General features: G+C 43.0%; 3 protein-coding genes and 2 pseudogenes across 10 annotated transcripts in view; all 5 read left to right on the top strand.

Annotated features, from left to right (window-relative positions):
- Positions 1–13,795, top strand: part of LOC122439810 (protocadherin alpha-C2) — a 183,427-nt gene that overhangs the window by 58,982 nt on the left and 110,650 nt on the right. Inside the window, exons 1-2 of one of the 8 annotated variants that reach the window (XM_043465276.1) lie at positions 2,840–5,498; positions 8,345–8,566. The exons of 5 other annotated variants lie outside the window; for them this stretch is intronic. In XM_043465276.1, coding sequence (XP_043321211.1) covers positions 3,069–5,498; positions 8,345–8,365 — 2,451 coding nt within the window. In that variant the 5' untranslated portion in view covers positions 2,840–3,068 and the 3' untranslated portion in view covers positions 8,366–8,566. Of the gene's footprint in view, positions 1–2,839; positions 5,499–8,344; positions 8,567–8,698; positions 11,315–13,795 lie in introns of those variants that run through there. 2 more of the 8 variants (XM_043465274.1, XM_043465270.1) reach the window with 2 other exon arrangements.
- The window catches only part of LOC122439812, a 127,321-nt pseudogene that overhangs the window by 33,129 nt on the left and 80,397 nt on the right, over positions 1–13,795 (top strand).
- The window catches only part of LOC122439814 (protocadherin alpha-3-like), a 159,354-nt gene that overhangs the window by 65,163 nt on the left and 80,396 nt on the right, over positions 1–13,795 (top strand).
- Positions 1–13,795, top strand: part of LOC122439813 — a 119,124-nt pseudogene that overhangs the window by 24,939 nt on the left and 80,390 nt on the right.
- Positions 1–13,795, top strand: part of LOC122439811 (protocadherin alpha-6-like) — a 132,164-nt gene that overhangs the window by 37,991 nt on the left and 80,378 nt on the right.

Here is a 13,795-nt window from a genome sequence, read left to right as displayed (position 1 = left end):
ATTTGTGGTAAAAGAGTACAGACTTTTGTCTTAGTGTGCTTATTTCATTGAAATAATATAACTAAAATTTCTGTCCATTTTTAATTTTTTAATTTTGTTCTTTGAAATGGGGAGAGATTTATCTACTATGTACTGAAACAAAGCAAACAAAGCTGCCAGAGTCACTAGGCAAATAAGGTTATTAATATTCCTCAATTAAGTCATTCAAACTTGCTAAAGGCATGCATATAGGCTTATAACATCTGCAATATGTGCTAGTTGGCATTACTTCTTAAGTTTCTGGTTTTATCTATATAGAAAAAATTAATTCTATCAAAGTGAAGCCTATTGACATTTATCAGTTTCTTTCATTTTAAATTTCCTATCCTTAAGTGCTTTATTGCTGGCATTTGTAAAAGTTTCTTTCCATGTAATATACCCATGTATATACATGCCCATGTACCACATCTGAAAATTCTAGCAAAAATCATTTGCCTCTAGGTCATCCTTCTAATTCAGTGGTTCTTAGCCACATGTAGGATGGTGGAATTGCTGACCTCTTTTGAGAAGCTAATGAAAGTCATTCTCCCTTTAAAATTACACAGCAAACCACTTGGCATAATAGTCAAAGACTCCATGCTGAAGCTCATCCTTGGACCTCTTTTTGTGAAACTTTGTATCTCAATATTAATTGTCTAAAAAATTCTTTATTCAAAATTAGTCAATAAGATAAAAATGTAAAATATTTCAGGCTCAAAAGTAATTAATCATATAACTTATGAAAGTTTGTAAATATAAATAAATGTGAATGTTAGATAGGGCACATAATATTACCCATTTCCAAACTAACTTCTTGGAATGACTCAACATCATTTTAATTTAATATAAAATGTAATGTTTTAGGTCCAGGTTAAAATTTTGCAGATTGTTACTATTGCATAATATATAAGTAATCAATACACATTTTAGATAATTCCAAGTTATGTGGATTAATTTCTACAAATTTAGTGTCTTTTATACTTAATTTAAATTTCAAGATTACATTCTAGAATGCAAAATTGTTATTTCATTCTATTTTGTAGTTTGATTGTTTAATTATTGAGCTAACTTTGGATTTTTCTATCAGTTTAATCATTTAATTATGTCTAACAGTGAGTGAGGATGTGTTGGGTCTCCTGAATACATTACAATAAGGTTCCTTGTGAATTATGGTACATTGACATTTTTGAAAATGGAAGATATAAAATGAATAAGCTTGACGGTGATAGATAGTTTGAATAGTCCCATAGCATCAAAATTCAAATATGTATTTCATTAATTCGGGGTGAGTGTGGTAGTTGATTTAAGTTATTTTACACTTGTAGAATCATTATTGGTTATTATTTTCTGGCTCTTTAAAAATTTCACTTCTCAGTTTCCTTTATTATGTGTTAAAATAGTAATGAGAAATTATTGGTTTAAAGATTTTGATTTAAATTTAAACGAGCTTCTAAATAATATGCTTACTTTTTTTTTTTTACAACTTCTGTAGGATCTTATCTGTGTTCTGTTTTCCCTTAAAGCTAGTCTTGAATTACTGAATAAAATTATGAAGAAATATTTTGATTCTCCCTTGAATCATAGTCAGCATCGTTGTCTTCTGAAGAGAAGCTTATTTTATATAACTACTAACTGGCCTGGAAGGAAGGACATAGAGGGACACAAAATGGTCATTATGAAGTTCATATTCTTTTGACTTTAGTCAATGAGATTGGGCTCCAAAACATTTCATGATATCTTTTTCAGATTAGTGCTCTACTACCACTTCAGAATACCATGAAATTTGGAGGTTTTGACTCAACATTTTACATGAAAATGCTTTACTCTTGCTAGAGTATTCTAGAATCTGCACCCACAATTCATTTTTCAACATATTATAAGAATGAGAGCAGCTGTATGAAAAGTCATCACATGTGAGCATCAAGGAACCAAAAATAACATCTTCCATATTAATGATGAGTTCTAATATTGGTCATATTTATGAATAAAATAATTTATATGAATGAAATATTTTCTCCTTTACTGCTACTGCTGCTGCTAAGTCACTTCAGTCATGTCCAACTCTGTGCGACCTGATCCCTGGGATTCTCCAGGCAAGAACACTGGAGTGGGTTGCCATTTCCTTCTCCAATGCATAAAAGTGAAAAGTGAAAGTGAAGTCGCTCAGTCATGTCCGACTCTTCGCAACCCCATGAACTGCAGCCTACCAGGCTCCTCCATCCATGGGATTTTCCAGGCAAGAGTACTGGAGTGGGGTGCCATTGCCTTCTCCATTCTCCTTTACTAGACAAGGAAATTCTTGGCTTTCTCATAAAGACTTAGAATGAAGTGCTTGTGAGGCATGAAATTCCATTATGAATGTGAATTGTAAGCAATACAAGGGCTGGGGCGGTGTTCTCAGGCATGTCCGACTCTTTGCAATCCTATGCGCTGTAGCCTGCCAGATTCCTCTGTCCATGAAAATTTCCAGGCAAGAATACTGGAGTGGGTTGCCATTTCCTACTTCAGGGCATCTTCCCCACCCAGGAATCAAACCCGTCTCTTGCATCTCCTGCAGTGGCAGGTGGATTCTTTACCACTTTGTCATCTGGGAAGCCCAGTGGCAGGGGTGATAGATATTATTCTTCATTTTATTTTCCACAATAGCTAGCTAATGAGTAACTTCTGCCATGCCACATTTCAATGATTATTTTATGATAGACTTTGAAGCAGAATTATTTTAAAAACTGAAGTATAATAGAAGTATTTGTGCTTTGTTAAGAATATTATATATATTAAATAGGTATTTGCAAATGATCCATGAAACTATCCAAAAAGTTGAAACATATTTAAAGTGAACCAAGAAGTGGCTAAACCAAAAAGAACCTCAGGATCTTTCTTGTACTTACATAATCAGTCACATGATGTCGCTGTATACTCAAAAGGTGAAAAGGGAAAACTCTCCAAGTCCAGATTCCAACAATCCACAGAATAGGATAGACTCCATATTGACCGGAAAGCTGGGTAAAATTTACTGAAGATATACTTACGGAAGGGGAGACTGGTCATAAATGTTGGCAGGCGAGCTATCCCTTAAAACTGACAGTCTCACCTCAGAGATCCCTTTATCTGCAATGGTGTTTTCTTGGCGAGGAGGCTTCGAAGCTCGGTGCCTGCTACTCTCGGTTTTGCTCCTCGCAGCCTGGGAGTCGGGGAGCGGCCAGGTCCATTACTCGGTTCTCGAGGAGGCAAAACACGGCACCTTCGTGGGCCGCATCGCTCAGGACCTAGGGCTGGAGCTGGCGGAGCTGGTGCCGCGCCTGTTCCGGGTGGCGTCCAAAGGCCACGGGGACCTTCTGGAGGTAAATCTGCAGAATGGCATTTTGTTTGTGAATTCTCGGATCGACCGGGAGGAGCTGTGCGGGCGGAGCGCGGAGTGCAGCATCCACCTGGAGGTGATCGTGGACCGGCCGCTGCAGGTGTTCCATGTGGAGGTGGAGGTGAAGGACATTAACGACAACCCGCCAGTATTCAGAGGAGAACAAAAGGTACTCATTTCTGAATCTGCTCCTTTGGAGTCTCTTTTTCCTCTAGAGGGCGCGTCTGATGCGGATATCGGCCTAAACTCTCTTCTGACCTATAGGTTAAGTCTAAATGAGTATTTTACTCTTAAACTAATAACGAAAACCGACAAAAGTATATTGCCTGAACTCATTCTTCGGAAGTCATTGGATAGAGAAGAAATACCAGAACTTAATATGTTGCTGACCGCTCTGGATGGCGGTAAACCCCAGTTAACAGGATCTGTTCAGATTCAAATAACCATCCTGGATGTTAATGACAATGCTCCTGAGTTTGATAAGCCTGGCTATAAAGTGGTGCTGTTTGAAAATGTCCCAAACGGCACCAGAATCATTCAACTAAACGCTTCTGATCTAGATGAAGGACCAAACAGAGAAATTTCCTATGGAATCAGAATGATTCTGCCACGGAGTGAGAAATGTATGTTTTTAATAAATCCAGAAACAGGTGAAATTAGAATTTATGGGAAACTGGATTTTGAAGAGAATAATGAGTATGAAATCCAGGTTAACGCCATTGATAAAGGGATTCCTCCCATGGCTGGTCATTGCACGGTCCTTGTGGAAGTTCTAGACCTGAATGATAATACCCCTGAGGTAATGATCACTTCACTCTCGCTCCCAGTGCGGGAGGACGCTCTGGTGGGCACTGTCATTGCCTTGATCAGCGTGTCCGACTGTGACTCCGGCGCCAATGGGCAGGTGACCTGCTCACTCACACCACCCCATTTCCCCTTCAAGCTGGTGTCCACCTTCAAGAATTACTATTCACTAGTGCTGGACAGCGCCCTGGACCGCGAGAGTGCGTCGAACTATGAGGTGGTGGTGACAGCGAGGGACGGTGGCTTGCCTTCTCTCTCGGCCACCACCAGCGTGTCCGTGGAGGTGGCCGACGTGAACGACAACGCGCCCGCGTTCCCGCAGCCCGAGTACACGGTGTTCGTCAAGGAGAACAACCCGCCCGGCTGCCACATCTTCACCGTGTCTGCGCGAGACGCGGACGCGCAGGAGAACGCGCTGGTGTCCTACTCGCTGGTGGAGCGGCGGGTGGGCGAGCGCGCGCTGTCGAGCTACGTGTCGGTGCACGCGGAGAGCGGCAAGGTGTACGCGCTGCAGCCGCTGGACCACGAGGAGCTGGAGCTGCTGCAGTTCCAGGTGAGCGCGCGCGACGCGGGCGTGCCGCCCCTGGGCAGCAACGTGACGCTGCAGGTGTTCGTGCTGGACGAGAACGACAACGCGCCTGCGCTGCTGCCGCCCGGGCCAGGCGGAGGACTCAGCGCGGTGAGCCAGGTGGTGTCGAGGTCGGTGGACGCGGGCCACGTGGTGGCGAAGGTGCGCGCGGTGGACGCGGACTCGGGCTACAACGCGTGGCTGTCGTACGAGCTGCAGCCGGCGGCGGGTGGCGCGCGCAGCCCGTTCCGCGTGGGGCTGTACAGCGGCGAGATCAGCACGACGCGCGCCCTGGACGAGGCGGACGCGCCGCGCCAGCGCCTGCTGGTGCTGGTGAAGGACCACGGCGAGCCGGCGCTGACGGCCACGGCCACCGTGCTGCTGTCGCTGGAGGACAGCGGCCAGGCGCCCAAGGCCTCTTCGCGGGCGTTGTCTGGTGCAGCTGGCGCAGAGACGGCGTTAGTGGATGTGAACGTGTACCTGATCGTCGCCATCTGCGCGGTGTCCAGCCTGTTGGTGCTCACGCTGCTGCTGTACACGGCGCTGCGGTGCTCGGCGCCGCCCAGCGAGGGCGCGTGCGGGCCGGTGAAGCCCAGGCTGGTGTGCTCCAGCGCGGTGGGGAGCTGGTCTTACTCGCAGGAGAGGCGGCAGAGGGTGTGCTCTGGGGAGGGGCCGCCCAAGACCGACCTCATCGCCTTCAGTCCCTGTCTTCCAGCGCCTGGAGAAGATTGTTTAAATCCTTCCAGTGAAGTAAGTCCTTGATATAATTTAAGTATGTTAGTCATTTTGTAGTTTTCATATGTATTAGTCCAAATTTTCAAGCATTCGGTTCAGTTCAGTCGCGTCTGACTCTTCTCGACCCCATGGATGCCAGGCTTTCCTTTCCATCACCAGCTCCCAGAGCTTGCTCAAACTGATGTCCGTTGAGTCGGTGATGCCATCCAACCATCTCATCCTCTGCGGTCCCTTTCTCCTTCTGCCTTCAATCTTTCCCAGCATTCCATTTTATCTTTTCCAATTATTTTCAGCATTAAATAATTGGAGAAGATAAAATGGAGGCCATGGATAACCAGATTTAAAGTTTCCTGGCTCTATAATTTTTCATATTATCTATGAATTTCTAGCCTTGAAAGAAATAAGTACATTTGAGTAAACACTGTCTAAGTTCTGATAAATTTATTTTTAATTGGTACTCAATTTCATAATTAAATGAAATTTGCAAGGCTAGTGTAGAGAGTTCCCAGATATCATAAACTAGATTCCTTTACTGCTCTTTACATGCATAGACTTGTAAAGTAATCTTCTTGATCACTCATCTAGTTGCAGTACAATCCCCTTTCAAGTAGTATAATAAAAATTATCAATTCTAAAATGAGTAATTTATGTTATTGCTCCCATAGAGTACCTTCTTTCTTTCCATTGTGATTGGCTACAGTACTGTCATTATTTACATAAAATATGCCATTTAAAATGTTGTAATATCTATCTAAAGCAGGATGCACCTTATAATTAATGTTTTATAACAATTTAACTGATTCTTTTTCTTGGTAGCACACAAGTAATGGCACATCTTACAATTAGTAACATTTCTTTGATTCCATAAAATATAAGAATAGTTATTCAGGACTTGTCTGGTGGTCCAGTGCCTAAGACTCTGCATTCCCAAAGCAGGAAGACTGGGTTTGATCCCTGGTCTGGGACCCAGCACAACCAAAGAATATTTATTGCCCCCTATTTTGTCCAGGACCTGTTCTAAGATCTTTAATTGTATTATCTCATTTACTTATGAAATCACCCCTACAGTGCAGGTACAATATTTGTTATTAGCATTCTACTGATAAGTCTGAAACTTAAGCCACATAGATCATGCAAAGTGACTCAAACCCAGTTTTGGAGGATCACCACCCCATTGTGGCATGCTACTGCTCTGATACAATTATCAGGTGAATCTTTTAAAAGTGTATTTTACATCTTGTAATTTTCTTCTACACAAAGCCTTTCTAGAGTGTTTTTTAACATGAGGGAAAGAAGTGAGTAAAGAGGGAGATACTGAAAATTAGACAGGCAGAGAAGGAATGAAGATGAAGATGAAAAATATGAATGAGAATAGAGAAAAAATTTAAGACAGTAGGGTTGGCCTTAAAAGTGGCATGATTTTTCCTTAGTAGTGAATGAATAATAGAGAATATAAAGAGAAATGTCGACATAAGAAGAGAGCCATTGAGTTTGTATTTGATGACTTATCTTTCTGGGTAAGTCATCTGAGAATCACATGGTTGGAATGAGGTTGGGAATTTGAGAAAAAAGAAGAAAGTACGGAAGAATCTCTATGGGCAGGAATTATGAATTCACTTGAGGGGTCAATTGAAGTAAAGGTGAGTATAAACTTGTAGAGAATAATGTTAAGTGGCTAATGAACTGAGGAGTTCAATAGAAAGCATGGACAAAATGGTTAGGCTGTGTATTGAAAGCTAAAGAAAATGTTAAAGAGGGGTGATATAAGAAGATATGTACCTATAGGGTATCTGAAAGGGCATGTTTTATTTTATTTTTAAAAATTTTAATTTGTGTTGGAGTATAGCCAATAAACAATGTTGTGATAGTTTCAGGTAGACAGCAAAGGGATTCAGTTATACATACACATGTATCCATTCTCCCCCAAACTCCCCTCCCATCCTGACTGCCACATAATATTGAGTAGAGTTCCATGTGCTATGCAGTAGGTTCTTGTTGGCTATCCATTTTAAATATTGCAGTGTGTACATGTCAATAGCAAACTCCCAAACTATTGGAAAGGCATGTTTTAAATGGTTGACTGTGTGGTCTAGGTTAGGTGGAGAGGTAAAAAAGACAAGGTAGGGCCTGATAGACAAGAACAATTAGAATCAAGAAGCTATTCCCATTATGAAAGTAAAGGTGTGTTAATAAAAGTAATGGAGCAATCAGGAGAATGATGGTGAGAGAATATCAAATACTCACATTTTCAGAGGGGAGCAAAGGTTCAGAAATGAACCCAACTCTTATTTCCTGCAGAGTTGGGCAAAAAACAGGCAAGAAAGTTACGGAGCTATACTCTCTCTTTCCTAGCTCTATTGGCATGGAACTTGGTGACTTGGTAAAGATAAAAGTAAGATTCCCTCCCTTTCTTCCTTGCTAGAGGTGTGTTAACATCTGTATCTACTTGTTGTTACTTGGAAAATCAGAGTCAACTTACATGATAGTAGGAAATTCCCCAGTAATGGTATAAGATAGGGAGAAAGAAAAGGGAAGTTTAACTTACTGGTAGTAATTTCATTTTTAGCAAATACATGAGATACTAGTTCTTGGCATGGTTTATATAAATAAAATCCAGGGCTTCAAAGTATTGTTATATCTTAATGGTCAATAATGTGTGTTTATGTACATACACACTCACATACAAACTCATATTTACATCGATGGACATTTTCTTCCAATACAAATATTTTATCCAAATTCACAATCATGTTTGGGGGAACTTAAAAATATTGCATTTATTTAAAATCTGGTATATCAGTTACAGAATTTTCCATGTTCATTTATTTCATTCTTATGTGATTCGTTGTTTCTGTTTGGAGTCAAGGGAGTTGTGTGAGTAGGTCTCAAAAATATTACAGGAAAAGGACATTCCCACCAAAACCTACAAAGCTATGAAGAACTAGAGTCTGATTTCCAAAAGCAAATGTGGACTACTACCTCTTTTTACAAATTCTGCACCACGTTTTACACATGCAAAAATATTTTTGTGGAAAGATGGAACTCATAAACTGATTTCAACTAGAAGCCAGTGCTGAACAGAATACAGTGAGTAACTGTTGCTGGAGAGAAAAACATTTAATATTCCATTACGTATTTGCAGTGAAAAATGTCATGAAATGCAAGAAGAAAAAAAAAAAACACCCCTACGGCAACGGAAATTATGAACTGAGTCGTTATTACACTTACACATTCATGCGCATGGTGTCGCTCTTCACTGAAAACAATTCCGCGAAGAAAGCGCCGCCGCTCATTCCTTCTTGGAGAGAATTGGGCAGATAGTGGAAAACCTCCGCGAATCCTCCCGCAATAGAAGGCTGTAAAATTACACCTTGAGGGGCATTTGAAGTAAGGTAGCCTATAGACTTAAGATATCTCTGAAGGCTTTTGAGTGTACCATGCTGTTTTCCTGGAGAGAAGGCCCAGGAGCTCGGCTTTTGCTGCTCTCGCTTCTGCTCCTCGCAGCCTGGGAGTCGGGGAGCGGCCAGGTCCACTACTCTGTTCCTGAGGAGGCAAAACACGGCACCTTCGTTGGCCGCATCGCCCAGGACCTGGGACTGGAGCTGGCGGAGCTGGTGCCGCGCCTGTTCCGGGTGGCGTCCAAAGGCCGCGGGGACCTTCTGGAGGTAAATCTGCAGAATGGCATTTTGTTTGTGAATTCTCGGATCGACCGGGAGGAGCTGTGCGGGCGGAGCGTGGAGTGCAGCATCCACCTGGAGGTGATCGTGGACCGGCCGCTGCAGGTGTTCCATGTGGAGGTGGAAGTTACAGATATTAACGACAACCCGCCTGTGTTCCCAGAAAGTGAAAAAAGAATAGTCATTGCTGAATCTAGACCTCCGGAAACTCGGTTCCCGCTAGATGGCGCATCTGATGCAGATATTGGAGTAAACTCGGCTTTGACGTACCGAGTCGATCCCAACGATTATTTCACTTTGGACACACAAAACAGTCGTGAACAAACGTCTTCGTTATCACTTGTGTTAAGGAAATCATTGGACAGAGAAGAAATTCAGGAACATAGTTTATTATTGACAGCTAGTGATGGAGGTAAACCCGAGTTGACCAGCACAGTTCAGTTGCTGATTACAATCCTGGATGTGAATGACAACGCACCAGAATTTGACCAATTAATTTATAAAGTGAGAATGTTAGAAAACTCATTTAATGGCTCATTAGTGATCAAACTAAATGCCACAGACCCTGATGATGGTACAAATGCAGACATAACCTACTCATTTAGAAGGCCTGTATCACCTGCAATATTATATGCGTTTTACATAAATCCCGACAGTGGAGAAATTAGGACAAAAGGTAAACTGGATTTCGAAGAAAATAAATTGTATGAAATATCCGTGGAAGCGATTGACAAGGGGAATATTCCAATGGCGGGTCATTGTACCATTTTGGTGGAAATAGTAGATATAAATGACAATGCTCCAGAAGTTACCATCACTTCTTTGGCTCTTCCGGTGAGAGAGGACGCTCAGGTGGGCACTGTCATCGCCTTGATCAGCGTGTCCGACCGTGACTCCGGCGCCAACGGGCAGGTGACCTGCTCCCTGATGCCCCCAAACCCGTTCAAGTTGGTGTCCACCTTCAAGAATTACTATTCCCTAGTGTTGGACAACACCTTGAACCGCGAGAGCGTGGCGAATTATGAGGTGGTGGTGACTGCGAGGGACGGGGGCTCGCCTTCGCTGTCGGCCACAGCCAGCGTGTCCGTGGAGGTGGCCGACGTGAACGACAACGCGCCCGCGTTCCCGCAGCCCGAGTACACGGTGTTCGTGAAGGAGAACAACCCGCCCGGCTGCCACATCTTCACCGTGTCTGCGCGAGACGCGGACGCGCAGGAGAACGCGCTGGTGTCCTACTCGCTGGTGGAGCGGCGGGTGGGCGAGCGCGCGCTGTCGAGCTACGTGTCGGTGCACGCGGAGAGCGGCAAGGTGTACGCGCTGCAGCCGCTGGACCACGAGGAGCTGGAGCTGCTGCAGTTCCAGGTGAGCGCGCGCGACGCGGGCGTGCCGCCCCTGGGCAGCAACGTGACGCTGCAGGTGTTCGTGCTGGACGAGAACGACAACGCGCCTGCGCTGCTGCCGCCCGGGCCAGGCGGAGGACCCAGCGCGGTGAGCCAGGTGGTGTCGAGGTCGGTGGACGCGGGCCACGTGGTGGCGAAGGTGCGCGCGGTGGACGCGGACTCGGGCTACAACGCGTGGCTGTCGTACGAGCTGCAGCCGGCGGCGGGTGGCGCGCGCAGCCCGTTCCGCGTGGGGCTGTACAGCGGCGAGATCAGCACGACGCGCGCCCTGGACGAGGCGGACGCGCCGCGCCAGCGCCTGCTGGTGCTGGTGAAGGACCACGGCGAGCCGGCGCTGACGGCCACGGCCACCGTGCTGCTGTCGCTGGAGGACAGCGGCCAGGCGCCCAAGGCCTCTTCGCGGGCGTTGTCTGGTGCAGCTGGCGCAGAGACGGCGTTAGTGGATGTGAACGTGTACCTGATCGTCGCCATCTGCGCGGTGTCCAGCCTGTTGGTGCTCACGCTGCTGCTGTACACGGCGCTGCGGTGCTCGGCGCCGCCCAGCGAGGGCGCGTGCGGGCCGGTGAAGCCCAGGCTGGTGTGCTCCAGCGCGGTGGGGAGCTGGTCTTACTCGCAGGAGAGGCGGCAGAGGGTGTGCTCTGGGGAGGGGCCGCCCAAGACGGACCTCATGGCCTTCAGCCCCAGCCTTCCTCCTTGTCTGAGTTCTGCGGAGGGACCAGGTGAAATAGAAGCAGAATTAGAGCAGTTGAAAAAGGTGAGGTCATATTTTAAATTTTCTTTCTGTTTTAGCCATCCTCACAGTTTTCTGTTTAAGATTCTTCAGTTTTTAGGTCATTCTTTAATTTGGTCATTATGGTGTTTAATGAGTGTTACTGACATCATGAGTTCCATTGATCTTCAAATTAAATATTAGTAAAAAACCATAGTATTGGTCATAATGCTAATTATTTGCTTTTGTTGAATTCTTGATAGTTTTAAAATATTTATTGCCTACATAAGCATTTTTCAAGAAACTCCACATTGTGAGTGCTTAAGCATCTAGAAAACCGTAATTAAACATTTTAAAATCTGTGTCTTTAAAATTTATGGATATACCCACATACAGATTTTGTTTTGAATGGGGCCAATAAAGTTTTTTTTTTTAAGGTGCATTTTTCTTACTTCTTAAAGAATCTTTTGTTTGCTTCTTCCTTATTTTCCTCTGGCACATCACCATTCCCCTGTCTGTATACAATCTGAAAAACCTTATGATTTTCCTTTAATATTTTTATTTGCAGTTACATAATTATTCACATACATGCATACACGTGGTGGGTTTTTGTTATTGTTTCTTTTGGAAATTTTGTTAGCATAGATATTGCATTTTACATTTCACAGTCACCATTACTTTGTGGAAATCCCTGATTCATTTAATAGCTGTATAGTACTCTATAGTGTGGATGTACCATTTCTATGATATCATTTATATCATTTATCAGTTATTCACCAGCTGATGAGTACTTTGTGGGTTTTTTGCCCTCATAAACCATGCTGTGGAGAAGGCAATGGCAACCCACTCCAGTACTCTTGCCTGGACAGAGGAGCTTGGTAGGCTGCAGTCGCTAAGAGTCGGACAAGACTGAGCGACTTCACTTTCACTTTTCACTTTCATGCATTGGAGAAGGAAATGGCAGCCCACTCCAGTGTTCTTGCCTGGAGAATCCCAGGGACGGGGGAGCCTGGTGGGCTGCTGTCTATGGGGTTGCACAGAGTGGGACACGACTGAAGCAACTTAGCAGCAGCAGCAAACCAAGCTGTTATATCATTTTACATATTCCTAAAATATTTGTGCCTTTGTATAAAATTCATTTTCAGGTATTGATGAACCTAAGGGTATGAATAATTTCAATTTATTTATTTATTTTTTTTCTGTTTCCTTGACTTTATTTTTTTTTTTAATTAGTTGGAGGCTAATTACTTCACAACATTTCAGTGGGTTTTGTCATACATTGATATGAATCAGCCATAGAGTTACACGTATTCCCCATCCCGATCCCCCCTCCCACCTCCCTCTCCACCCGATTCCTCTGGGTCTTCCCAGTGCACCAGGCCCAAGCACTTGTCTCATGCATCCCACCTGGGCTGGTGATCTGTTTCACCATAGATAGTATACATGCTGTTCTTTTGAAATATCCCACCCTCACCTTCTCCCACAGAGTTCAAAAGTCTGTTCTGTATTTCTGCGTCTCTTTTTCTGTTTTGCATATAGGGTTATCATTAGAATAATTTCAATTTAAATATATGTTTCTAGATTACTTTCCCAAAATTTTGAATTTCTTTTTATCTCCACCAACAAGTTTGAGCACTCTCCCTAAAAGCAATAGCGGTCTTACATTCTCCCAATGTGATATGTATAAAATGGTATCTTTGTTACTTTAATTTTAATTCCTGTATAGCTTTGAGCATGTCATCAGCATTTGGTTTTCGTTGATTTGTCAGTTAAGTTTTTTGGTTGTTTTTCAATTTGGGAGAGTTCTCTGTCAATAATTAACTTTTATCTCCCATTTTTATCACAGATATTTTTCCTCCTATATATTGATTTGTTTAGGGTATATTTTGCCATATGAAAGTATTTTTAAAATTTCTCTGTTTCCTGTTATGGATTTTAAAGACTCTTAGGTTTACTTAGGGATATCTTCCCAAGTTTTATACTGAACATTCATTAATTAAATTCATTTAAAAACATTTAAATTTAATTTAATTAAAAATTGAAGTATAATTGATATTAGTTTCAGGTGTAGAATGTAATGATTCAGTATTTGTGTATATTGTGAAATGATCACCACAGTAAATCTAGTTAACATTCATCACTGTACATAGTTAAACAAAATTTTTTTCGATGAGAACCTTTAAGATCCTTTCTTTAGCATCTTTCAAATATGTGATACAGCATTATTAACTATAGTCACCATACTGTGCATTATATCACTAGGACGTATTTATTTTATAACTGTCAGTTTGTCCATTTTGATCACCTTCACCCATTGCACCCACCCCTTGCATCTGGCAACCACTGATTTGTTCTCTGTATCTATAAGTTTGTTAGATTCCACATAAGTGAGATCATTTTTCTTAATGTAGGCATTTATCATAATAAACCTCCCTCTTAGCATTGCTTTTGCTGTATTTCATAAGTTTTTTAAAAATATGAGTTTATTTATTGATTGATTGATTTTTGGCTGTGTTGGGTCTTTGT

The sequence above is a fragment of the Cervus canadensis genome, chromosome 4, assembly GCF_019320065.1.
Source record: "Cervus canadensis isolate Bull #8, Minnesota chromosome 4, ASM1932006v1, whole genome shotgun sequence".
Classification (NCBI taxonomy): Eukaryota; Metazoa; Chordata; class Mammalia; order Artiodactyla; family Cervidae; genus Cervus; species Cervus canadensis.
The sequence above is the reverse complement of the archived record's forward strand: the minus strand, read 5'-3'. Positions and strand labels throughout refer to the sequence as shown.